This window comes from Cydia pomonella, chromosome 2, assembly GCF_033807575.1.
Source record: "Cydia pomonella isolate Wapato2018A chromosome 2, ilCydPomo1, whole genome shotgun sequence".
Taxonomy (NCBI): domain Eukaryota; kingdom Metazoa; phylum Arthropoda; class Insecta; order Lepidoptera; family Tortricidae; genus Cydia; species Cydia pomonella.
Window position 1 is genome coordinate 9288767 of NC_084704.1, and position 26420 is coordinate 9315186.

The 26420-nt window shown below is 38.4% G+C and overlaps 3 protein-coding genes across 3 annotated transcripts; 1 reads left to right on the forward strand and 2 right to left on the reverse strand.

The window, feature by feature from the left end:
* Positions 1 to 664: 664 nt before the first annotated feature.
* LOC133533496 (outer dynein arm-docking complex subunit 4) lies at positions 665 to 6677 on the forward strand. The gene has a single exon (XM_061872486.1). It carries the CDS (start codon positions 4796 to 4798, stop codon positions 6581 to 6583), a length of 1788 nt encoding a protein of 595 aa, XP_061728470.1. The 5' UTR covers positions 665 to 4795; the 3' UTR covers positions 6584 to 6677.
* Positions 6678 to 7838: 1161 nt separating this feature from the next.
* Positions 7839 to 24353, reverse strand: LOC133515642 (calphotin-like). The gene is made up of 5 exons (XM_061848213.1): positions 24284 to 24353; positions 23118 to 24017; positions 13739 to 14113; positions 8758 to 8811; positions 7839 to 8546 (listed from the first exon to the last, which is right to left on the reverse strand). The coding sequence occupies exons 1-5, from the start codon at positions 24293 to 24295 to the stop codon at positions 7923 to 7925; spliced, it is 1965 nt and encodes a 654-aa protein (XP_061704197.1). The 5' UTR covers positions 24296 to 24353; the 3' UTR covers positions 7839 to 7922.
* Positions 13583 to 16945, reverse strand: LOC133533641 (larval cuticle protein A2B-like). The gene is made up of 2 exons (XM_061872673.1): positions 16868 to 16945; positions 13583 to 14113 (listed from the first exon to the last, which is right to left on the reverse strand). Exons 1-2 carry the CDS (start codon positions 16877 to 16879, stop codon positions 13676 to 13678), a joined length of 450 nt encoding a protein of 149 aa, XP_061728657.1. The 5' UTR covers positions 16880 to 16945; the 3' UTR covers positions 13583 to 13675.
* Positions 24354 to 26420: the final 2067 nt, after the last annotated feature.

The following is a 26420-nucleotide window of genomic DNA, read 5'->3' on the forward strand; positions in this document are numbered from 1 at the left end:
CTATAAACACATCGAAAATTAGATATTTTATATTATTTTTCGTTGTGAACTAGGGATGTACTATAACTATCGATAGCTGTAGGTTTATTTGTATATCAGTGTGAATAATTTAATTCAATATGTGAAATTTCCTGAGAACTTGCATGCAATATGACCATAATTAATTCGTCAAAGATTTTCAGTGGAAAATTATCTATCATTTATGCATTAATGGTCATTAGTTAACATTTTTTTTATCTGGAAATTATTTAATATATTAACCTAAAATGTAATAAAATAATCTCTGCTTTTATGATAATTAAAGAAATATTATAGGACATTACTACACAAATTGACTTAGTCCTAAAGTATGCATGGCATGTGTTGTGGGTACTTAGACAACGATATACCTAATATATAAACATTTATAAATACATAGAAAACACTCATAATTCAGGAACAAAATATTCATGCTCATCACATAAATACCATGCCCGTACCAGGATTTGAACCTGGGATCATCGGCTTCATAGGCAGGGTCACTGCCAACTAGGCCAGATCAGTTCTCATGATTGAACAGACATATAAATACATAAAAAGTTAGAGCATTGATAAAGGGTTGTTTTATAGATGCATGTTAGCGCTAAATAATCAGTTCATGATCTCATTAGTCATTACCAAACACTTGGAATGTAAACTGTAGATATAATCATGTTTATCCAAGGCTGTATGTTTTCAGATGCAGGCAGTGGATCAAATTTGTTGGAAACGAAGACCCATGTTACATTTATTGAAACATGTATGTGCAGAAAGCTCTATTAATAAAAATAATTCGGTTCCACATTAAGCCCGACTACGTATTAGTCCACTCAAAGAACTATCCACTATATAACATAATACAACTGAAATGTGGACTCGATACTAACCTGATTTCGAGTACAACATTTGTAGACAGTAGTGTTGAGTTGCTCACTCGTGAGGCACCTCATTTGTACCACTCATTTAGTTAAATTGTCGCAGAACTTCACACCGCATAAATGTCATACATCACTCCTCAATTAATTTTACTTATTTACTCGCGCGCATCACACACAGCTCTTACCACTCAAACCATTCAAACACTTCAAATTTGAAAAAAAACTCTCAGCCTTTCAAACTCACTCGCGTTCCTCACAACTCGCAAGAGAGTCGCTCGGTGCTCGCCGACATTCAAATGAAGAAATAAGTCATTGACGTCATCGCATTCATCGCTCACACTATCAACTGCCCAACTACAAACCTTATTGCAAGGACAAAAGGTCCACCGCGAAATGCGTTGTGTTTATTCACTCGCCTCACTGTGACATCCCCTCAAAAATCCTTTCAAAATGAAACAATGAATTAGATTTACCGAAAGAGGGAGTGAGACAGACACGCGCCGTGCTTCAATAACACCTCATCGAAAATACGTTAAAAATGAAACACGAAAGAAAACAAGCGTAAGCGTCCGCAAGCTTACATATATATTACGCCATTTTGATCCTAGCATTGCTAAGTTACTTGTCAAAAGCGAAAAATCTAAGTCATCAAAGAACCTACCGATGAAAGTTTTTTCTCTCTGTCGCACTTGTAATTTCATACGTAAGTGCGACAGCAAAGCAAAACTTCGTGGTTCGCGGTAGGCCTCCATATTTGTTAGCTATTATTGTACTAACGCGCATACCAGTATAACCTGACCTCAAGACTCATATTGCTGGTGTCATGTATAATCTGAATCAATTAGACTGGACAGTGAAATGGTTACTTGATAAGCGATTGAAATGCCAACCAAGTCTCACTGGGCATTTACGAAGCTAGCTTAGAAACAGTTATCGTTTAAGAGACCAAAATATTATTTAAATTATTGAAATATAATATAGTGGCGTACACAAAATATGATATTATACATTAGTTTATTAATAAAAAAGTAAATATAATTTGTATAGGTGAAATAAACATGTACATTTTAACGATTTGAATTTGTAATACTTTTTGTTAACGTGCTTCGTATAGTATTTCGATCATTTATGATTTTGACATATTTATAGTACGAGAAACTCGAAAAAGTTGTTCGTAATCTTTAGTTGTGTTTTATAAATAGTGATCAGTGACCATTCTTATAATTATACCAAAGTAACAATATATTAACATTGTTTTCGCGATAAAATATACCTGTGGGTCTTTCTTTGTGTCTTTTGCATACAAAAATCAAGTGTATATTACACGCCGGTGGCATTACCGCGCGAACGTTATTGAGGCTTTCGTTTGTTATCATATTACAATGCTATTATTACTGATAAATTATGAGGTGGTAAGTTAGTAATTTACAGTACATATGGGGCTACTTTATAGCACTAGTGCGAGAAGTAGCATATTATGTTACTGTGTCGAACATTTAAAGGGCCATATGTACTGTAAAACGTTGTACGATACATGTGCGAATAGGTAACTCGCAACTCGTGTCGATTTAAAACACTCCCTTCGGTCGTGTTTTAATTTATCGCCACTCGTTTCGAATTTCCTATTTTTCGCACTTGTATCGTAATGTACTATTCTATATAATAATGGTACAAAAAATATTGGATTTGTTCTCCTTAGTTTGTTAATTGTTTGTCTGGTAGTTTATGGTTAGTATTTATTTCAATATATGAATGTTAAACTTAAAATGATATCAAGTAGCAAGGATTGATACTGAACAATCTAACAATAAAAATAATAAACTGCTAAATTAGAGCAAGTTTCATAAAAGCATCATATTAAGTTGCAATAGGATGTATGTACTTTAACTCCTTAGTTTGATTCTTAAATGTATGTCTTCTATTGTTAAAGTTCTGTTTTAAACCTCCAGAATTGCACTCCAAGTAAATATTTAAAAGGAAGTTTAGCAATGCCTAAATATGTATTTACATTAAATATGGTTTGCTGCCGTTGGAGTTGATGGAATAGTTGATGCTGCAAAAGTGCTAGTACCTCTCCTCATTTGAAGTAAGACATTGTAACACCTCATTTTAGAGAATGAGGTACTCATACAAACTCATTTTAAATTGATGTCCTACCCATCACTAGTAGACAGGAGTCTATGTTGAACCCTCCCCATTTTATCGATATCGATAAGAAACGCAAGCGTGTAGCGTAATACACTATTTAAATCGGTTATGTTCGTACTATGGTTCTTTGACAGTTCCTTGTCGTACATTTTGGTAATGATTTGCGAATCAAACTGATTCCACTCGCTAGTATGGGAGTCCCGTCTCTTAAAACGTAGTGATTATATGCTCTTTGATTCGTAAGACGGACACGTGACGTATGTAGTCGTTGAAATTATGTATCGTTGATTATTTCTCTCCTGAAAGATAAACTTTTTAATGTTAAATAATTGTAATCGTTCAGAAGTGTAAAATTTTTAATGTAATATAAATTGTCATATTTGTGTACGATAGCCCAATAAATGACTATTGTATTTTACCACATAAATGATAGTACTTTTATACTGATAATTAAAGCAATTCGTGCAAAATTATTCCCTAACCATTCCAAAATATTAAAAATGCAGAGCAGCGAGCTCAACGAGGGGTGGGAGGGGGTTAGGGTTGGCAACGCGCATGTAACTCCTCTGGAGTTGCAGGCGTACATAGGCTACAGATACTGCTTACCATCAGGCGGGCCGTATGCTTGTTTGCCACCGACGTAGTATAAAAAAACGCACAACGTTAATATTCAAGTTTTCACTTCTGCCGGCACCCCCGGAGTGCAACCCGTTGTTTTTTTTAATTTATTGGTTTTTAGGACCTTTGTATTATACATATCGGCCCTATCAAGTCAGCTTCTTATAGTTTCAGAAATTACGAAAATAACATCCATATAAGTAAATATTTATAAAAAATTAAAATCTATTTATTAAGTATAACTTCAGCTAATCTATACACCATTTGCCGTGTCCGATGTTGGGTTACTAGGAACGTGTATGAAGACACCGATGTCATATGACATTAGATTGGCTGAAATTATTAGTCCTATGAAATTATAAGACCTCCTTAAGGGCGCGATTTCTACTACACTCTACAAGAATATGATAGACATCTTCTACTGATCCACAGATGTGGGAGTTCGGAGAGTCGATCAGCTTCATTAGAAACCTAAAATGATTGAGGGGCATGTGACCAGTTCGTAATCTATGCGCTGTTACGGTTACGACATCTTTGGGACCCATGTCAGCATTAAGTCACCAAGGAATCCGCGGAGGCTCACTTCACTTGCTATGGCCTTGTACCAAATGCCTTTTTCTTTAGATCGTTCGTTAAAGTATTCCTTCCATAGCAAATGGATTGTACTCCTATAATTGTGCGACTAAAAGCACAATCGTTCGTTCAATCGTTTCATTTCCGTCTACTGCAGCCCGTTTCACTAGTTGAACAGCTTTCTCATTACCGGTTAATCCTATATGAGAAGGAACCTATTGCAGTCGCACTACACTACTAGTTTGTCCTAAAAGAAGAATCTTTTCAAGAATTTCATAGACAGTTGGTACCCCTCTGTGTCCACGAATCGTTCGTGAAATATGTTGTAATGCACTCTTACTATAAACTTCATGCATGAGGCTAATTGTAAAGAAGAATATATCTATGAATGAGTAACCTATGTAGATGCATTGTAGACGTCATTGAATGTCATTTATGGTTTTTAAACATCTTTTTTGCTCGATGATATTAGAAGTCCTCTTATGGTTCTTATTTATCATCCGTATTGTAGTACTTTATATTACTTTTAGAAAAGACTATATTCTTCATTTAAAATACAAATGGAGGAGAAACAACTTTTTGGCGCCTTAACGGTGTATCGTGAACGCGGATATTATCTAAATCGACTTGAGCAGTTTGAGAAATCTAAAGCTTCGTTTGATGAGGCTTTTAAAAGTACACCCGAAGATGTGCGCACCCTGACGGGGCGCAGCAAAGCCTGTGCGGATGCCGTGCAGCCTGTACAGGCGTACTCCGACGCCGAGCTGGCGCTCAAGCTGGCACCTCACTTCATACTCGCGCGCAACATGCAGGCGCGGGCGCTCTACACCATGTCGGACTTCGAACGTTCGCTTGTCATGAACTATCGAGGATACAGGCAACGTCGCCAACCTCCATATTTCTTAGAAGGCATTAATCAAGGAACAGAAACAATAGAGGATTGTGTTGGGCGAAATGCCGGTAATGTTATGTTAGATTTTTTGCCTTTAATCAAACAAAACGAAGCAAAGAAAGTAGACGAAGACGCCGCTACGCCAAAATCACTGCATAAGTGTCGTATACCCCGACCCATAAAAAAAAAGAAACTAACACAAATGCAAGCGAGAAAACATTTAACATTAGCTCGTGTGCTTGCAATGAAATATTTGGGTCCTATGGCGTACGATAAGTTCTTTTTACAAGAGCTTACTGAGGACCCTCGTGTTTATTCCGCAAATGCCGCAGGTAGTCGTGAACTTAAAGGAATTATCAACGAAGCTCTCCGGTCATTAACCGAGCGACAAGATATGATGCGATCGCAGAGACCTTATTATACCATCAAATTAGCGGAAAGAGCCGAATCCAAGTACCAGAACAAGTACAAGGAGGAAGTGTTAATAAAATGTCGAGAAATTGGAGCAAGAACTGCTGAGCGCCTTTTGAAACAATTAGAAAAGAGCATGCGTGATAAACGAATTATGGACCTGATCTCGCAAGCTGAGAAAATGCAGCGTTTCCTAGACAATAATACACCACGTACACTGCCGGACAAGGATCTGTACATAGATCGCTTATACAGAGCGGTTGGGGAAGGATACCTTTCTCAACATCGCCTATCGTACACTCTGAGCGAGCGGGGTAATCGCCGACGTATCGCTTTTCTCATGGGCCTTCCAACCGGTCGACCCACTTCTTTCGATTCTGTTATGGCAAATTATCCGTACAAATTCATCGATATTGAACAAGCCACAGCCAAAGTTATGGCAACCTTAGAAATGTGTGAAAATGCTACTCAGAAATGTTGGCTACAGTATGAATTAGCTCGTTTACTTAGTACACAAAAGAATTATACATTGGCTAAATATTATGCTAAACGATGCCAAAAAGATGCCCAAGAAATTGCGAGCCCCGTTTGGTGGCTTAACGGATGTTTTGTATTAATGAGCGGTGATATGCAACAGGGCAACTCAAACGATGTTAGAATTGAAATTGAAGAAGCACATGAATGGACAAAGAAATTACAAGATTCGGAGCAAGTTCAAGCGTTCCTGGCCAAGTGCCTTCAGATGGTGTCAGAAACCGTGACAGTGGACGAGCGCAAGGCGATCGTGCAGCGCGAGCGGCAGATCGTGCGCAACCTCGACGACGCCGAGACGCGAGTGGAAACGGAGGTACTGTTCAAGCGCATGTCAACAGTGCCAACAGGGCGTCGGTTCTCGGTGTTGCCGTGCAAGCAGGAGGGCGTCAAAAAAGAGTCGGAGCGACGTCTCCGCAAGCAGCGCGGCCTGACCGTCGTTTCAGGTCCAGAAAAAGCATTGCCAAAACCACCGAGAACAGTAGTCCCTGGTTTACAACGATTCGACATTTAGTTTCTTACTTATATTTTTTATATACCTTCGGTTAATTTTTTGTTTTTATTTGTATCAATATGAAATTTATTAAGTAAAGAATATTCTTTAATAATATCTTCCTACATTTCGACAAAAAAAAATTAACTAATAATAACTTCTTCGATTAAATTAACATTTGAGGCAATATTTTTAAGGAATATAATATATATTCTCTATACATACAATAGGAGCGACGAATGAAAATATGCTTATATATATTATCAATAACGACAATTTCACTCAACTCTCATCCTCATCCTTATCCTCATCCTTGTAGTGTATAGACGTGTCGACCACTTACGTCATGGTGACGTCACTGACAGTTATGGTCAGTCGATGTTAGACCGGCGAGCAGAGCGGTCGTACCGCATGATGTTTGTGTTGGCGAACCGTTGGAAATACATTATATCGTATGATTTCCTGACGTAAATACAGTAGTTTACAATCCTCATACTCATCCCCATCCTTACCCCCATCCCCATTCTCACCTAGTAACCACCCTGTCCTGTCGTGTCCTGTCCTATCCGGATTTGATAGATGAAAACCGCATGAAAATCCGTTTAGTAGTTTTTGAGTTTATCCGTTGTTTTTATAAGGTGTAGTAATCCATTGATTCAAATATAAATAAACCTTGTTCGTACGGAATATAAAACAGTTTATCATTTAATTTAATAACTTTTACTTGTTTCAACTCAAACCGGCCCGGGTGTGTCGGTCCGCCCGGCGCTGTGTTCAATACCCGAACTGAGCCGAGGACCGTGGCTGCTCCGGATGCTAATTAAGGCTTAGAATGCAATCCGATTAATTTCTTCATAAGCGCACGCACTTGCAAATTTGAAACCGCAATAAATTAGACTGAAACCGTTATGAAATTAATCACAGTGCGTTCTAAGCCTAGTACGAATTGCCTTGATAGATATTAGGTATACTTGTCCTGTTACCGTTAGAAATTATCTGTTAAAGCTTAGAAATAAATGAAAAGTGGAAAATATCATTATCTTGGGCGAGGCTTGAACAACTCTGGATCATTAGCCCATCGCTGTGCCGACTGAGCTGCCGATAGAATTCCACCGATCCACTTCCCATTCATTCCACTTTAAATGTTTCTAATTTTCAATTATTTATAAGTTTTGTATGGCGTTGTGATATCGTTTCCTGACGTTTCTGCTTAATACAAAATTCATCTGTGGTTATTATTATGTGCCGACTATCGATTGAATAATGAAAATATCCCTTAGAATAAAATAAATACTTTATTTACATGGCATTCGTGAGTGTAACCATTACCTAACTAAACGAGGTAAATATAGCTATACAATTAGTGATGATAGATGGGAGAGGAATAGGAGGCGGGGGCAGCGTGCAGAACTGGGGCGGAGTGGTACGCGACCGGGGCGGCGTGCACGACGGGGGCGGCGTGGTAGGCTGCTGGGGCGGCATGCACAACAGGGGCAGCGTGGTAAGCGACGGGAGCGGCGACCTTGGCGACTACGGGAGCAGCAACCTTGACGGCGAGGGGCTCTCTGTGCACAACCGCGTTGAAACCGTTGTGGTCGTCCGCGGTGTATTCAACGGTGCGCTTGGTGCCATCGGGGTCTACAACGGAGTAAGAACCGTGGACGACGTCGCCATCGCGAGACTCGTGCTGAGTCTTGGAATCACCAGTGAGTCCGTCCTGCACGTCGTACGCGAAGCTGTACTGCGGGTGCGCGTTGTAGTCCTCCACAACCTTGGCGACAGGGGCGACGGCGACAGCCTTAGCGATGGGTGCGGCGTAGGCGACGGGGGCGGTGTGATAGGTTACTGGGGCGGCGTGCGCGACTGGCGCGGCGGCGTAGGCCACGGGGGCGGCGTGGTAGGCCGGAGCGGCAGCGTACGCCACTGGAGCGGCGGGAACTAGGCCAGCAGTGGCGGCCGCGACCAAGCAGGTGAACACAACAAACTGTTGAAAGCAAAGCGACCAATTTATTCGTTAATAATGTTCTCGTGACTTAATATAATTGTAAAAAAAAAACTTTCCAACAAAATACTAATTTCTGATTTATCAGTCATCGTCCACCGATATCACAATTTTATAACCAAATTTTTTTTTTTTTTTTTATTATGTTTAAATGGGTTTCAAAATTAAAATACGTATCAATCAATCAACCTACCCTGAATGCCATTTTGAGTAGTGTGTTGTTGTGATGTACGGAGTTACGATTGAACTGCCGAATTGAAGCAGTGATCTCGTTTTATACCGGCCGCGTGTGGATCGATAACGTCATGGCTGCCCCGGTAATCCACCCGCACCTATGAAAAGCCTTATGGCACTTTCGCTTTTAATTGACGAGAGGCAAGGTCGCGGTCGCAGGCATCCGATAATGCCCGGGGCTTTGGCGCTCCCACTTCTACTCATGCGTTTAGATAGTGTTTTACGGCTTTGACGTTTTAGACAACTAGATGATTATGTGCAACTCTGCTTTAGATAATAATAATTTTTAACATGATGATCAGCACTGATCCGGACATAATGCTTTTGAAATGTATATTTAGTCACTCGCTATCATTTAGAGGTTGAATATATAGGTCATGTTGAGCAACTTTTAATATGACACCAACCCCGAAATCGCGAAAAAACTTTTCTCTCCCATAGAAAATGTCACTCAATTTTTTTTTCGCGGTTTAGGGGTTGGTCCCATAGCAAAAGTTGCTCAGTATGACCTTATATTCACCCCGTTAATTATTGCAGGTGACTAAATAAACATCCTGTACTTTAGCGCATATCAAGCCGTATATGACACTATTGGCAGCTATTAAAATTCAGATTCAAACAAATATTTTATTATCACATGCAGTAAAGGTTAATACTTAGTAACGTTTGAGTCGAAATTTTCGTTTTTTCTTCCGTTGGTTCATTCCAGAGTCTGGGCGGAAAGAGAAGAGTCGTGGAACGTACCTAATATGGGGCCCATTAGATTCCACGACTCTTCTCTTTCCGAACAGACTCTACAAAGAAAATTTACCTATTTTAATAAGATTAATTAGAAACACTTAACTTCAAACGCTCTAAAAAGATAAAAAAAGCGGCCAAGTGCGAGTTGGACTCGCCCATGAAGGGTTCCGTACCAAAAAAAAACTACTTACTAGATCTCGTTCAAACCAATTTTCGGTGGAAGTTTGCATGGTAATGTTTTATCATTCTCTATTTTAGAAGTTACAGGGGGGGGGGGGGGGGGGGGTCACATTTTACCACTTTGGAAGTGTCTCTCGCGCAAACTATTCAGTTTAGAAAAAAATTATATTAGAAACCTCAATATCATTTTTGAAGACCTGTCCATAAATACCCCACAAGTATGAGTTTGGTGAAAAAAATTTTTTTGAGTTTCAGTTCTAAGTATGGGGAACCCCCAAAATTTATTGTTTTTTTCTATTTTTCTGTGAAAATCTTAATGCGGTTTACAGAATACATCTAATTACCAAGTTTCAACAGTATAGTTCTTATAGGTTCTGGGTTGTAAGATGGCAGTCGCTTCCGTAAAAACTAGTGTCTACGCCAAATCTTGGGATAAGTTGTCAAGCGGACCCTAGGCTCCCATGAGCCGTGGCAAAATGCAGGGCAACGCGAGGAAAAAAAAAAAAAGTTTCGGAAAAAAGTGGCTGTGACATACGGACGGACAGACAGACAGACATGACGATTCCATAAGGGTTACGTTTTTTGCCATTTGGCTACGAAACCCTAAAAATGTCACAAACCTAATCTGGGGGCATAGTAGTGCCCCCGCCAAGACGAGCCAAGCGAAGAGCAAGGGCACTACCTACGTTTTCTCGAAGCGCTTCGTCGTTTTTTTTAGTTTGGATTATCCCAGATAAACAAAATACTCGGGATATGATGTCAATAGTGGAACTATTAAACATAAAAAGTTTTAATTGCATAGCTACTTTAAATATTATTGATATCTAAAAAAAATTTCGTCACTGACTCACTCACTCATTCACTGATGATCATCAAAACTCTTAGGGTAGTTACTGAAGTCCTTGAAAGCTAAAATTTGGTATGTAAGCTAGTATTCGTACAGAAACAACAAAAAAAAAACAAAACTTGGGACTTTTACCCCTTAAATTAGGGGATGAAAATTTGTATGAGGGTTCCGCAAATTTTGATGCTAGAAGTCTGAAAATTGATATATGGACTCCTTGTTATAAATAATAAAATACTTATTTCACGATTTTTAGTACATCACCCCCACCCTTTAAAATAGGGGATGGAATATTATCATAAGCAACTTACAAAAAGAAGCGCACTGTCATAAAGTCATCAGATCTCATGTAGAGCGTAGAGACCTTCTAATAGCTCTACAAGCCCTAACTTCACAAACTCTACACCTTAGTCAATATACATATGTATGTGGCTTTAAGTTAACTGTTAGTTTGGTTATCTGCCTAAATATCTAATTTTAATAAAATCATAATTTTCAATAGACGTATTATATATTTAATTTGGACGAAATAAAAAATATTGCCGTTCTAATTTATCCGAAACCGTATAGGGTCATTGAAAACAATCCGCGCGGGAAATGGAAACACTGAAGATTTTCATTCTAGTATAACTTTTCAGGTTCCTTTTTAGGGTTCCGTACCAAAAAGGTACAAAAGGATCCTTATGGTGCGACTCCGTCCGTCCGTCTGTCTGTCTGTCACATCGCTAAATATCTGGAGAAACACTTAAGCTATTGATTTTAAATTTGGAATAGTTATGAACAACGCTAACCCAAACACATCGTAAGTTTTATTTTAATTAATATATTATTCCATAAAAGCCTATCTTGATGACAATTACTAATAAAACAATAATTATAATCAGGACTAATGACTAATGATATCTATATATTCCTATTGTAATTTGAATTGTATTTTAATTTTAAATGTATTTTGTTCTTATTTATTTTATAAGTTATGACATTTGTATTGTTTAATCTGTTTTTAGTTCCTTTTGACATTTGTATGCCATCCGGCAAAACATAGCGATAAATAAACCCCCTGTATACCTAAGACCTTATGATTATGATTATTAACTATGGAAAATGCCCAATATGAAGAGGAGGCAAAATTTCAAATTCTAGTGACTAGGTCAAGTGAGGATCATTTGGAAGAGCTCAAAATGTACATTCCATAACATTTTTTTTTCTTTTTTTATAGTAAAAAAATGATTTATGAAGGAAAATGTGAAAAAATACAGTTACTTTTCTATTTTTTTTTGTAAAAGCCAGCCAAGTCATATCCTTTATAATTTCAGAATTTTCTATACAGCGCAGAACTTGGCACCCATATAGATCTCAATTCTATTGTCGGCGAGTCCACAACGACACTTATTCTTAACATTGAACTTGGCTCTTATTTCACATTTATGTTTTTGTTGGGATATCATTACTTTTTGTCCTGGAATTACTATGGTATTAATCATGAAAGTAGTTTTGCCCAAGCTAAAAAGGAGACCCTCGCTTACGCGCGGTTTTTTGCATACACTTTGTCATTCTGGCGGTCACAACATTCTTCAATGGTAAAAAAAAATTCATCTGTAAATAGTATTTTTCGGTGGCCATTTTGTGCGTACCGTTTCAATAGCATTCTCTCTAGCCTCATAGTCTAGTCGTCCATTATGACCTTTTTGTCTGCGGTAAGCGTGTAGTCCAAGGTCTTCATTGATAACTTTTTTAGGGAGCTTCTCTTCAAAGACATCTGTATTGCCAACAATTTTTGCTTCCGGACGGGGTTTCTTGCAATTCTCGCCTTCACTGCCTTTATTAGAGCTAGGGTCCGAACGCTTCGTGGTCTTCCAGACGTCTTGCGGTCATCGAAGCTCTGAGTACTATTGTATATATTAATTGTGCGATAAACATATTGTTTGTTGTATTTTAGGTTTTCAAGCAACTTCAAAATCATGTTTGGCGGGTGCCCACATTTGTTTATTTATTTATTTATTTATCTTTTAGGCTCCAATTCATTATAGAAACGACGAGATAAGCGTTATGTGTGGTATATAATTATAGGTCACAAATCCACCACATTATGTAATTTTTTATTTTTTCGGTAGCATTTGTTTTAACGGAAATAAAGAGGTTGCAAATCGAGTAACAGAACTTAGTAACCAACTAGGTACCCCAAGTAATTAATGTAAATTAAAATTAGCATCGCTCATGATTGTATTTTTGGTGAACTTGAAACCACCTGGGGTTTGAAACCATATACCAAATACAAGATAAAAACAAAATTTGGAGTCTTCAACTACAAAACTTCCATGCTTTCATCTATCATATATATTATAAAAATAGTAACAAAAATTGAAAATATTTTGTTTGATTAATTGTGACCACATGTGCGTAGCTTCCGGGTCGTTCAATTACTTAGGCACATGAAGGCCTCTTTATTTTCGAATTTAAACTGTCGTGAGACATTCTAACATTAAACTAATTTTACGGTATACACGTGTTATAAGTCATGTACGCTTGGCGTACTGGCAACCGTGAACGCTGCTCGCATTGTTAGTGCTTGAGAAAGGAGACCTGGGCTTTCCGAAACATGTCGCGCGAGTGACCAAAAACACACGAGTGTAAACCTTAAATTAGTTTAAAGCCTCTTTACGAGTATGTTAAACATACTCAAGATTTTTAGAAGTACCTATGTACTATATATCTCACTGTTTCTAATTACCCGCCGTCCCAATTTCACCACTCTCCCCTATCCAACGACAACCCACACCAAAAGGTAAAAGCCAAAAAAAATTCATATCCGCCTTAGGTGCAGGGGAGGTAATATTTTCTAGTTTTTAATTTACCACTTAAATGGCATGCTAAATTGCAGCTTTCTAGCACTAACGATCACGGAGCAAAGTCCGGACAGACAGACAACCGGACATGGCGGAAAAAGTAAAGGTTCCTCCCTAGTTGACTGTTTTTGTATTTCATGCAAAGAGTTTGCTCTTTGAAATAAATTTCACGGTTCAGTCAATTATAATTCATTTAATAACATAAATAACAATTACAAAAATACTTAACTATTCAGTACAAAAACAACAAGATCGTAATATTTTATCTACAAGAAGTACGGGCTGGGTAGTCTGGGGGCAAACAGTGGCGCAGGCGCGGGCGCGAACACCGGCGTTCGTGCTAGGACCGGTGCGGGCGCGGGGGCAAACACAGGGGCCGGGGCCACGACCGGCGCCGGGGCTACCACCCGAGCGGGCGCCACTAGGGGCTCACGGCGCACCACCGCGTTAAAACCGTTCAGTGGGTCCGCGGCGTAGTCGACGACCCTCCTTGTGCCATCGGGGTCGACTACAGTATATGATCCGGTCACGAGGTCCCCGTTCCTTTGCTCCTGGTGGCCTTTGTAGTCACCGGTGAGCGCATCCTGAACGTCGTAGCCATACGAGTACTGTGGCAGAGGGTCGAACCGGGCTACTGGGGCTAGCGGTGCTGGTACTACCACGCTCGCCGCCGCGGCGCCCAGCACGCAGATCAATACTACAATCTGTAAATAAATGTAAAAAAATGTAAAACAATACTGTAATGTAATAATGTCTCGGTCAGTTCGTTTGTCACGATTTACTTTTGTCTTCCAACTCTTATGAAATACAGACAAATTATAGGTACCCAGATGTTTTAGAAGCCTAATGTGAACGTGATTAAGTCAAAGTTACTACATCCCACACATCTCTTTTGACGAATTGCATAAAGTATAAACTAAAATATATTGCCTTGGCCGACTTAAATGAACAGGAAACCGGCCGCTAAGGAATTAAAAATAAAACTGGAGCAATAAAACTAAAAAAATCCAGAATTGAACATAAATTATTGTTTACTTTGTTTTCTTCCGGTAATAAAACTCACGTACTTCGCATTTTGTGACCCGTAGAAAACCATTTGAAACTAATTGGTATTGTACACAAAACTGTCGTGTGTGATTTATCAATGTGTCACAACATGCAGACGGCTATCTATTGTGTTGCCAAACATCGATTGATATACCAAGCGGTGTACAATACCTTCGCTTCGCGCATTGCGGCTGCAGGCTGGTTCGCGATCATATCTACTTTCATGATGAGTTATTGATGAGTAAGTAAATATTCTTTATTGCACCAACAATTATACATTTTACATACATGTAAAACTACAAATAAAATAATATGTATAATTACCTACATACTCATCAATAACTAATGGTTAATTTTATTATGGTTAATGTTATATATATTTATATGTATTTGTATTCCTTATGTGTTATGTTTATTCACTGTAAATGTGTGTGTTAATGTAGGCTTCATAACGGTTTAGCAACACCTACTTTTTCGATTAACTTCTCTCTTTCCGCTATTCAAAGGTTGTCTGGAACAGATCGCCTTTAGCGATAAGACCGCCTGTTGTCTGCCTCTACATTTAATCAATTGTTTATTTTTGTTGTATCTTTTTACTTAAGTGTGCCAATAATGAGTATTCTATCTATCTATCTATGTATCTTCAAATGTTGGTAATCGGTAAACTGATAACAAAACTATAGATCTACTATCGTTCAACCTAAGCGGCTTGGCTGCATGAAGCTGATTCTTATTATGTTAAGTAAGTAAAAAGTAGTTTTATACCCAAAACTGAACTACCATCTATTAGAAAATTACGGCGCATATTTTTTCCAACCGTCTGAGATAAGTGGTACGTAGACCTATACTTTTTCTTTTAGCTTTAATGTTTCCACCAAACTGATAGATATTAAGTACCTGTAACACAACGCAAATGTCAACATAGAACTTTTCCCTTTTAATTATACCTACTTTTCAATCAAACATGTCGACCACATTGCGAAACGTCCCTTATGCGACAATTGAATCCATATTAATGAATATCGATAGGTATGCGTAGCGCTTCTAACATCCACTCGTTGCGACAGCTTTATACTCCTGTTCACCCCTAATTATGATGATGTTAATTCATCCACTGAATATCAAATATGCTGTTAGGAAAATTTATTTCATAATCTATGTCTTCGAAATATGGGTTACGGATGTCTGCCATGTTACTGAGAGACATGTAAATTTACGTCAATAATCCCGATTAGTTAAAAATACCTTCAGTGCGAAATAGTGGAAGTTTAATTTAATATAAAAAAAAAGTTTTGTCCTTCCTGGCAATCCTTAGAAAACTCAGTCATTTCATAAATTCAGGTAATGTTGTAATTTTAACAGATGTCAATTATTTATACGAGTAAATTGGTCTCCTTTAACGTTGGAATATTATTATTGCCCTGACAATGCTACGACTAATTCTGTCGGTAAGTAATTTCTCAATTTCACACCATTAAGATTCGTTATGCTCACCACTGCAACGCTTGTAGGCATGACATTACCATACGATATGCATACAATGATCGATTGCGGCCACAACCGATTGCAAAATTATTTTTATCTAATTTAGACCCTGGATATATTAATTTTTAAAAATAATTAAGACATCGGTACTAAGATACACATGCACATAAAGTAAACACCTAAGTTTTTGTAGAGAATGAAACGAATAAAATAGGTTTTTAGGTAAATTTGTATAAGAGATGAGGATATAATAAATGTACTTTACTCTTCAAGCATGTCAAGATCAAGTTTCCGAAAACTTTGATAGATTGAAAACAGCTAGTAGTTATAAGATGTCACAATCCAGATACGAATCGGTTGGTCAACGTCAACAAGCATGGTCGTGCGTGGCGCGTGTGCAATTGAGGGATCCAGAGTTGCGTCGCGACAACCGGTACACAAAAGCTGCGATTGCATTACTAGAGGAATAAATCTTGATTAAAGTTCTAGCACACATCGTTAAATGTGTATAAAAAAATCACGTAGAGTTCAAGGTAGAAGACGACTTTTCACATTCATGTAAGAAAAGGGTACCAAACAAGGAATCCTTAACCCTTACAATCTTCTAGCATTTATATATTAAGCAGAGTGCGGGCTACCGACTTACTCCATTACAAGGACATGGACACGCAGAACACACTTGTCCTACCTGACTATACATCTACAAGAAAACAATATAATTACCAAAGCTCTTGATATATTTATAAAGGATGTAGTTAAAACTTACGGCCTCAATTGGTTTAAGGGCATTAAAGAAATAAGTTTCTGAAATACAAGTCAAATAAAATCAACTATTATGTATACTTTGGCTTAGATTTGTGGTTCCTGGATAAACCGCTGCAATTTAGGTTATCCCGAAAAATCCCTATAAACAAATGTCGACTCACCTTGGCGTCCATGTTTGTTGGCGTGGGTAGATGAGCAGGTTCCAAGTGAACTGTGCCAGCCCCCGGGCCCCGCCGCGTTATATATCGAACGCTACGTAACGCAGGACGTGAGCTCCATACGACAGGGCTCATTGTGGACTCCCGCGTTACGATACTCTTGCGATACTCGCTACATGCTCCGCTTCCGAAATGCTTTCTTCACCCATCGCGGTGAAAATGTAGGAAAATAAACACTTAAGTGCTTAATTTTTAGGGTTTCGGGTTGGTACAGTTTCACACAATGTCTGTCAGTCCGTCTGTCCATCTGCGACATAGCTCAGAGATCGTTAGTACTAGAAACCTGCAACTATGTACCTACCTACGTCATGGGTACAGTCAGCATCAGTAGTAGGGAATGAAACAGCGCGTAAAATTATCTGCCGTTCTGAACTACTTTTCCAAATAGAGATATATCTCTACAGTTCCCGTTCAAAAGTATCTGTCATAGTCTAATTCTTCTTCATAAAGAGACATCTCTTTCTGTTAAATTATTAGAGAATGGTAGATACTAAATATTACGATACGCTACTTTTGATGCTGACTGTACATCATCATCATCAATCATAGCGACAAAATGCGAATTTTATTAAAACCGAAAAAATATACATTTTTTAAAGAAAGTAAACGTGAGAAAACCGGGTTAGTCCCAATAAGGCCTTATTCCCCCTATACTCCTCTGGGTTGGGAGGTCGAATAGCAGTCGCTTTCGCAATAGCTAGTACCTACGCCAATTCATGAGTTTAGTTAACAAGCGAACCCCAGGCTCCCATGAGCCGTTTTTTGTGAGAACTAGTTTTCGTAAAAAGCTATCCCGTCATAGTAGGTATATGTGAACCCTAATGCCACAAAGATATATCTTTTGTGACGGACGGGCAACTACGGAACCATATACTGAGCATGACCCGACATGTTCTTGGTCGGTTTTCAATACAAGCTCTTTTCAATATATGTAAGTAGTACCAACGATAGTCAATCCTTTCTTTGTAAAGCCATACACATAATTAATTACCTATTGAGAATTCTAATCTACGAAATAGGAACCTAACAAGCCAATTGGAGCGTACACTGACATGAAAATGGTACCTATCCAAATGATATCATTTAGTTACCGTGCGTCTCGCTCGCGCATACATGTATCGTCAAGTACGAGCGAAATGCAGAATGACTAACATCATCATAATCATTTTGATTTCAGTGAACGTTCTAATTAGCCTATAACTCTATGAAATAGCACTGTTTGTTACACGGTACACAGTTTTATAATTCCTTCTCTTAATCACCTCTAATGTGTCCATTATACCTATGTTCCGATTCCGTCTTCTAGAGCTTATTTACAACTACATACCCTGTTTGGTTTATTACAGGCACGAGAAATAGTTCTCAATCCCTAAGTTGTTTCTTTATCTGAATGATATTTACTACTTTCTGGATTTCTGAACCAAAACTTAAAAGCCTCTAGCATCAGGAACAAAAATACAAAAATGTTTCAAACTTTTCCTTAATTTGCGTCTTTACTGACTCTGTCCTTCGCTGGTCTATTAGTGTCTCTACGAGTTTGTACAGTTTCAACTCTTATAGTCGAGTACTATTAGAGTTGAATTACATAAGTATACTCGTACCCTACGCAATACTACGACTACGAACTAGCATTCCCTACGTTTCAGGAAAAATATACAGAGTTATTTTAATTATGTAGGTACTCACTTATTCACTTTCAATTCAAGTTTTTTATTTATTTAATAATTTGTTATTTATTTATTTGGTTTACCAACAACTGTTTACACTAGCACAGAAAGAAAATGATACATAGAAACACTTTTAGTGATATTATAAGTGCAACACTCACTACACAGCATGCATTTCGTAGAAAGAAAAAACAAAAAAAATCCGACAAATAAAATTTAACAACTATAATCCAATGTTTTTTACTACACATGTTTCAATATACTAGTTGTGGATAGACAATTATGTACTAGTTTTTTGAATTTGCTTAGCGAATCAAAGTGTTTATCTGTATATGATCGTTGCATGCATTTAGAATCCATAACCACGGTATGGGTGAGTTATGGCACAATTCAATGGAATTATACAACAAAAAAACCGGCCAAGAGCATGTCGGGCCATGCTCAGTGTAGGGTTCCGTAGTTACTCTTCCGTCATTATAAGCTAAACTGGAGCTTAAAGTATAATAACTTTAACAACCCATTTCATGTCGTAATAACGTTTAACTGTGGATGTAAGTCTTTTTACTATGAAGGGGAAACTTTTTGCGATAACTCAAAAACAGCACAACTTTAATGTCTTTGTTAAGCTCTACTTCCACGTTTTGTTTCATATTTTTTGGACCTATGGTTCAAAATTTAGAGGGGTGGGGAGGCACATTTTTTTTTCTTTTGGAGCGATTATCTCCGAATATATTCACTTTTACAAAAAATGTTTGTTGAAGATCCCTATTAGCTTTGAAAGACCTTTCCAACGATACCCCACACTGTAGGGATAAAGCAAAATAAATTTTTCACCCCCACTTTACGTGTAGGGCAGGTACCATAAAAAAAATAATTTTTAGATTTTATTGTACGACTTTGTCGGCTTTATTGATTTATAAGTCCATGCCAAATTTCATCTTTCTAGCACTAACGACCACGGAGCAAAGCCTCAGACAGACAGACAGACGGACATGACGAAACTAAAAGGGTTCCTAGTTGACTTACGGAACCCTAAAAAGGACAGCATTTTACGATAAAGGATTGAATATAAATAATTTATTTGCTTATAAGCTGCTACCCGCGACTTCATCTGCGTGGATTGATGATGATGATTTACAGAAACTATCCTATGTCCTTCCCCGGGCCTCAAACTATCTTCATTCCAAAATTCATCTAAATTGGGTCAGTGGTTTAAGAGGGAAGTGATCGCCCATGTAAAAGAGAAAAGTTTTACTACTTCTAAATATTTTCCATTGTACATGGTTTCTTAGTATGTGGGGGACGGCACGGTAGAATGGTCTCGCGACCCCGTGGCGTCCCCCAATAACGGTAGAGCGGGCAACGTCACAGGGGATGTTAGTGGGTATTCTCTTCCCCTCCCTCTGTTTAACAGAGGGAGTACCGGGAGGAGCGAGTCCCACATACCACCCCCCAAGTTGGCCTCCCCAGCCAGGGGGTGAGATGCGTAAATGCATTTACCCCTGCGTGAAAAAAAAAATGGTTTCTTAGTATGTTATTGACACAATGAATCATGGTATGCTTCTAAATTTGGCTTGGCACCGACTTCAAACATATCAGTTGGTAACGCATGTACTTAAAAAAGGATAATATTTTATTTTATCCTTTTTGAAGTCGGTTTCCTTTTTTTCGTAAAAAGTTATTATTTATAATTGATTGCAAACAAATAAAATATTTTTTATTAAAAAAAGCGGAGCCTATATACCTACGTAGAATATATTATGCTGAAGATTTCGACATCTAAATCAAAGTGATTTGTCAAGATTTAGTTAGTGGAAAACATTTTCTCATGAAATGGAATTTCACAGAAAAAGTACCGTTATTTCGCTAGGATCGCAAAGCTGTTCTTTCCCCTTAAGCGTGAAGAGGTAATAGACAAACAGAAATACAGACAGTGACAGTACAGATTGTGTATAAATTTCTTCATGCAATTTTTATCTTATCAGTATTGACGTTCTTCTATTTACATTTTCGCCTGTCACCAGTAGGTCCAATAGCCGCATTAGATATAATTAGCCTATTAATTTTGTTTAGACTAATTATCCTTAAAAAATCTCTTTTTAATCTGTTACGTTACTGATATATATGTATCTTGCTTACACCGATATAATATAAAATAAAGAAATGTACTAAATAGCAAACAAATAGATTTTGTTTTTGAGTATATTTTAGTAGATTTCGTTGATGTCTTTTATACCACAAAGTTGTTCATTCAAAAAAGCTTTGCTCGTATATTGTAACAAATTTCTTAAGAATAGTATCTATGTATTTCGTCAGGTAGATGCAACTACATTGATTTTTTATAAGAGAAGATAGTTTTAAGTAAATATGACGAAATATGTTATTACATACATACGTATAATAGGCAAATAAAGCTTTTTTATTTACAGATAAGAAGTGCGAGTTTTTTTTAAACTTCAATGTCTGTCAGTAGGTACGTCTAATGGCTCCCCTACACGATGGCCCAGCGTAGGCCAGTCCAAGGGACGCATTTTTGCGTTAGAGGGAGCAAGTGATATTGCTATCTCATACCACCGCATAGCTGCGTCCCTTAGACTGGCCTACGCTGGGCCATCGTGTATAAGGAGCCCTAAACCAAGCCACATAGTGGCAGCGTCGCAGCCAAAAAGGCGTTTTAACAGAAAATATACAGAAACAAACAAATTTCAAAATGTAAGTAATATTAATAGTAAGTAGATTCTTTTACTTACTGTACCATTACTATTTGTAGATCAGTTGAGGAGGTAAAATTTTATAGTGTATTTTTTTATTTTACTTTACATCCAGCTATTTCATTATGGTAACCTCTTCTGCTTAGCTTAGCTGGAGTAAGACCTCCAGTGAATGAACACTTAAGCAATTTTTCAATTTTGAAAAATAATTTTCTGCAGTCATTAACAATTTGAATAATGATGGTTATTCACCAATAACACAAAAACATGTTACATTTTAACAAAAACAAGAAAATCAATCAGTCAAGAGTATTGTATCTATCTATTAATCTTTATAACAAGAAACAACGTGCAAATTTTGATGAAAAGGGTCAGGCTCAGCAAATAATGCTTAAAATAATAAATTTGTCGTTATATTGTTCATACATATAATTAGTAGAAGTCTAGTAAATGAACAAGCCAATTTTTTATAGTCTATGGTACTATATTGTTCATAATATAGGTTTATGCATAAATAGTCTAGTAAATGGACTATAGAAATTTGGTTTATTCCAATACTGGCTGAGTGAATCAGAATGTTTTCTATGCAGAATCACAAAAAACGAGCTTAATACCATTAAGATCACATTTAACTTAGAAAAAAATAACCAAGACGATGTCAGTAAATAAACACACTGTTCATTAATTGGTTTGAGAACATTTGATGAGCCAGTATTGGAACTATAAAAAATAAAGACTCAATCGCAAAATAAGCCAACAATGTGTACATTTATAAAAGGTTAACTCTTAATCGAACCAAATAACTAAACTCTCTACAGGTAAACATTAAATAAGCGCTTCATATGTTGCTCCAAACGTACACTGTTCTTACCTGGGATCTAATTTTTTCATACAAAACTTTAAAACCAGAAACATGTAAACTTCAAACGCCAGTCATACCTATTCGAGCTGGTTGAAAATAAATTTATCACATGTTGCCATTGCTTAGGAAATAGGAAACAGAGTTATTATTAAGAAAAAATACGATGACTGAAATGGCTACCTATATTTCTTATTTTAGACAAAAAACGTGATTTGATCATTTACAGCGGGGAAGGGGTTATTCACTGGAGGATTTACCCTACTTCTGTCGCTATATTTTTATTGTCACTTATTACTTACTTACCATGATCTCCGTCAAAGGCTACACAATAGCAAATGGTATTTGATTATTACTTTTCATATAAAAAATATATAAGTATACAGAGCGCGACTAATTATTCGTCATTTTTTTCTGATGCTAACGCTTTAGATTTAATTGTCTAAATAGGGCGAAATCCTAATTCTATATTAGATAAAGTTGCTTGGTTAAAGAAAGCAAGCTATACAGTACAGCCAGATAATGCGATGATTAGGGTTGGTATTTAGGGTTCCGTACCCAAAGGGTCAAACGGGACCCTATTACTGAGACTCTGTCCGTCCGTCCGTCTGTCACCAGGCTGTATCTCATGAACCGTGATAGTTAGCCAGTTGAAATTTCTACAGATTATATATTTCTGTTGCCGCTATAACAACAAATACTAAAAACAGAATAAAATAAATATTTCTTCCCTATCTCGAGGTTCTCATCCAGTCACCGAAGTTAAGCAACGTCAGGCGGGGTCAGTACTTGGATGGGTGACCGTTTTTACAGATAATAAATAAATAAATAATAAATAAATAAATAATAAATAAATAAAACGTAGAAAAATAAAAGTAAACAAAAAGTATATTTCAATAACTTAAATATAAGTCAAGTCTTTAGTAATGAGCCATCAAGTTAGTGATCTTTGTTCAAGGGTAGTAGTATCCGGCGGCATTGGGCGCCACGAGTTTCGCGGGCGCTGCGCGCGCGAACACCGGGGCGGGTGCTGCGGGCGCAGCATATGCCGCTACGGGCGCGCCGTACGCAGGCGCGGAATAAGCCGCGGCCGCGGGAGCGCTGTAGGCCGCCAAAGGGGCGGCGTACTGAGCATATTGCGCCGCGACGGGACCTGTGTAGGCAGCGCTATACGCAGCTACTGCAGTTCTATAGGCGGCGGCCACTGGCGCAGCAGCTACTGGAGCAGCGGCCACTGGGGCAGCAGCGTAACGAGCGGCTACCACAGGAGCGGCGGCGGCCACCGGGGCGGCAGCGTACCGAGCGGCCACCACGGGAGCAGCGACGGGAGCGGCAGCGTAGCGGGCGAATACGGGAGCGGTAGCGATCCTGGCGGGAGCGACGGCAGGGGCAACTGCGTAGCGGGCAAAGGCGGGTTGGGTGACGACGGGAGCAGCAGTGATTCGTGCAGAAACGACGGCGGGCTCCGCCACTACTGGAGCGGCGGCGATGCGTGCGGGCACGACGGCAGGTTCCGCCACGACGGCGGGCGCAGCGGCCACGAGCGGCTCCTTACGCACGATGGCGTTAAATCCGTTAACTGGATCTGCAGTGTAGTCCACAACACGACGCGTGCCATCTGAGTCGATCAGCGAGTACTGGCCTTGTACCAGATCGCCGTCACGCTGCTCTGTCTGGCTCTTGTAATCGCCGGTAAGTGAGTCCGCCACGTCGTAGCCAAAGCGATACTGCGGCAGCGGGTCGAACTCCTCGAGCCGCGCCGCCACCGGGGCCGCCGCGACCACGGGCGCCGCTGCTATGGCCGCGGGGGCCACGCTGCCGTAGGCGACCGCGACCAAGCAAGTGAAGACCACCAACTAAAAGCAAAAAAATATGACATTTAACTGTTTGTAGAATAGTCCTAGTTGTTCGACTTTGTTTTCGTTTAATTATTTAAAAATCCCGATAATGTAACAGTTATTCGATATTTAGACTAGTTAAAAATTATGAGCATAACTGTTGTCCGGATGACAAACTGTTTTATCTTAATTTGGTCCAATGGTCACAATCCATTTCACTTGATGCACTTTTTCACTTCACTTTTTTCTCACTTCACATTCCACAAATATCCGATATTCCGTACCTTGAAAGCCATTTCGATTGTTTGATGAGATGTGCTCGGGGTTGCTTAGACCTGAGAACTGTATCCCTCAGTCGGCACTAACAGCATTTATAGTAGCCAGTGTCGCTTGCCTCATCCCGGTCGCATCTCCAAATTTAAATATATTCAAGTACGCACGTACGAACCTGGCCGACGGGACGGCTGGACAATGCCACGTAAACAAAGCGCTACTTGTGCAACCGCCGCAGCGACGACACATCGCGGTCACACCGATTTTTCACACACTCGCCAAATAGGTAACAATTTTTTCAGCAGTTCTGTATACATTTCACACGCTAATCTGTGAAATGATACACATGACATGAAAATATGATAATCAATACCAGAAATTATAACAATAAATATATTGTAAAATAACTAACCATAACCATCAAATCAATATATCTACTAAAGTAATAAAATTTGTCATTCTGTATCCATACCGTTACCAATGACCGTGGAATACATCTAACGTAACTTAATCAAATGGCTTTACCTTGCTAGATACTATAAAATAGGCATAAATCTTTTTAACCGAGTTGTTTAGCATAAGTGGTCTAGTTTAGGTCGCCGTGTACGTTTGCGGAGCCGTCGACATTTGGAACAGGCTTTGCATGAGACGTTACAATTACGACATATCTAATCAACTTTACGTACTGCTACCTAAATTTGGTCACAGTATCGTTGAATGATATCGTTATTGTTGGTTTAAAGCCCATGTACATGCAAAGACAAAATTTAGTGACCAGTGCATTTCAATACCTAATGTTGCTGAAAAATTTGTCAAATATACAGTCTTTGATCAGTTTGATCAAGGCTAAACTCAGTTAAGCCTGATCAAATAAATAAACTACTGCTAAATAAACAACTGCTATCTGTGTCGCAAATAGCATGATTTTAATTATGTCTTATTATATAAAATCATTCATTTAAATAGCACTGCTGGTAGCCTATCTAGCAGTAGATATTTTCCAGTCGCTTTCGAAGAAAGAAATCACCGTGAGGAAGGGGACTAATAAATAAGGCCTAGTTTCCCCTTTGGATTGGAAGGTCAAATGGTAGTCGTCGCTTTCGTATAAAAATTACTAGCGTCTACACCAATTCTTGGGATTAATTGTCAAGTGGATCCCAGCTAGGCTCCCATGAGCCGTGGCAAAAAGCCATTTATCAATCATATCATTCGTCATTATTCGTACAAGTATTTATTTTGTCGCGGTTTCTAATACTGTAATCTCATCTCTCATCCGTAAAATCCATTTATAATTTTGAAACATTACAGTCACAGTTTGAGTATTTCGTAACTATCATACTCGTTACCTATTAATAGCCTATTATACGTTCATTATTTTTGATGTACTTATACTGTAATGTTTTAGCTACTTCTTTAAAAATAATTCTTAATCCATCTAAATAAATAAAGTCTCTAAGAATCATATAAAACTTTGTGAACAGATACGTAAGGAAACAAAGGAGGATTTGATTTTCAAGAACCATCTACTGCGTAAACTTCTCTGGCCTGCAGATATGTAATAAGTTTTAAATTATAAACTGTTATAAATATAAATTTACCTTTTTTAGCTGCTAAAATATAACTAAATAACGTTTTTTTTTTGGTCAACATCCAACTTGAAAGTAGGCCAGTCTATTTTAGGCATGTAGCGAATAATTTGTAAGCCGTTCGCGTATTTGCATTAGAATAAACGGTTTTCAAGTAAGTGTAGACGAGCAATGGCACAAGGACACAAGGTCGCACAGCGGTGACAATGGGCACAGTCCAGTGCTGACAGCAACTGGAGCATCGTGACTGTCACAATACTGCTTATTGACAAATAATCTGTCAACAATCACGTGTTTCATGTACGTAGGTACGCCTCATGCCATGGCGGCGGTCACGTGGGGCGGGAACGAATGGGAATGACTTATATGAAAACAAATATTCCCATCTGTGCCCGGCTGGTCAAATGGGAATACACCAACAATCAAAGCGGTACATTACATAGTGTTTAATACAAATGGGCACTTTGGCAGTGAGGAAAAAATTAGGAACTAAGACTATTAACTAGAGACTATTAACTCTGAAACTACGCGAAATCCAGAAAAGTTTATATCACATTTTAGT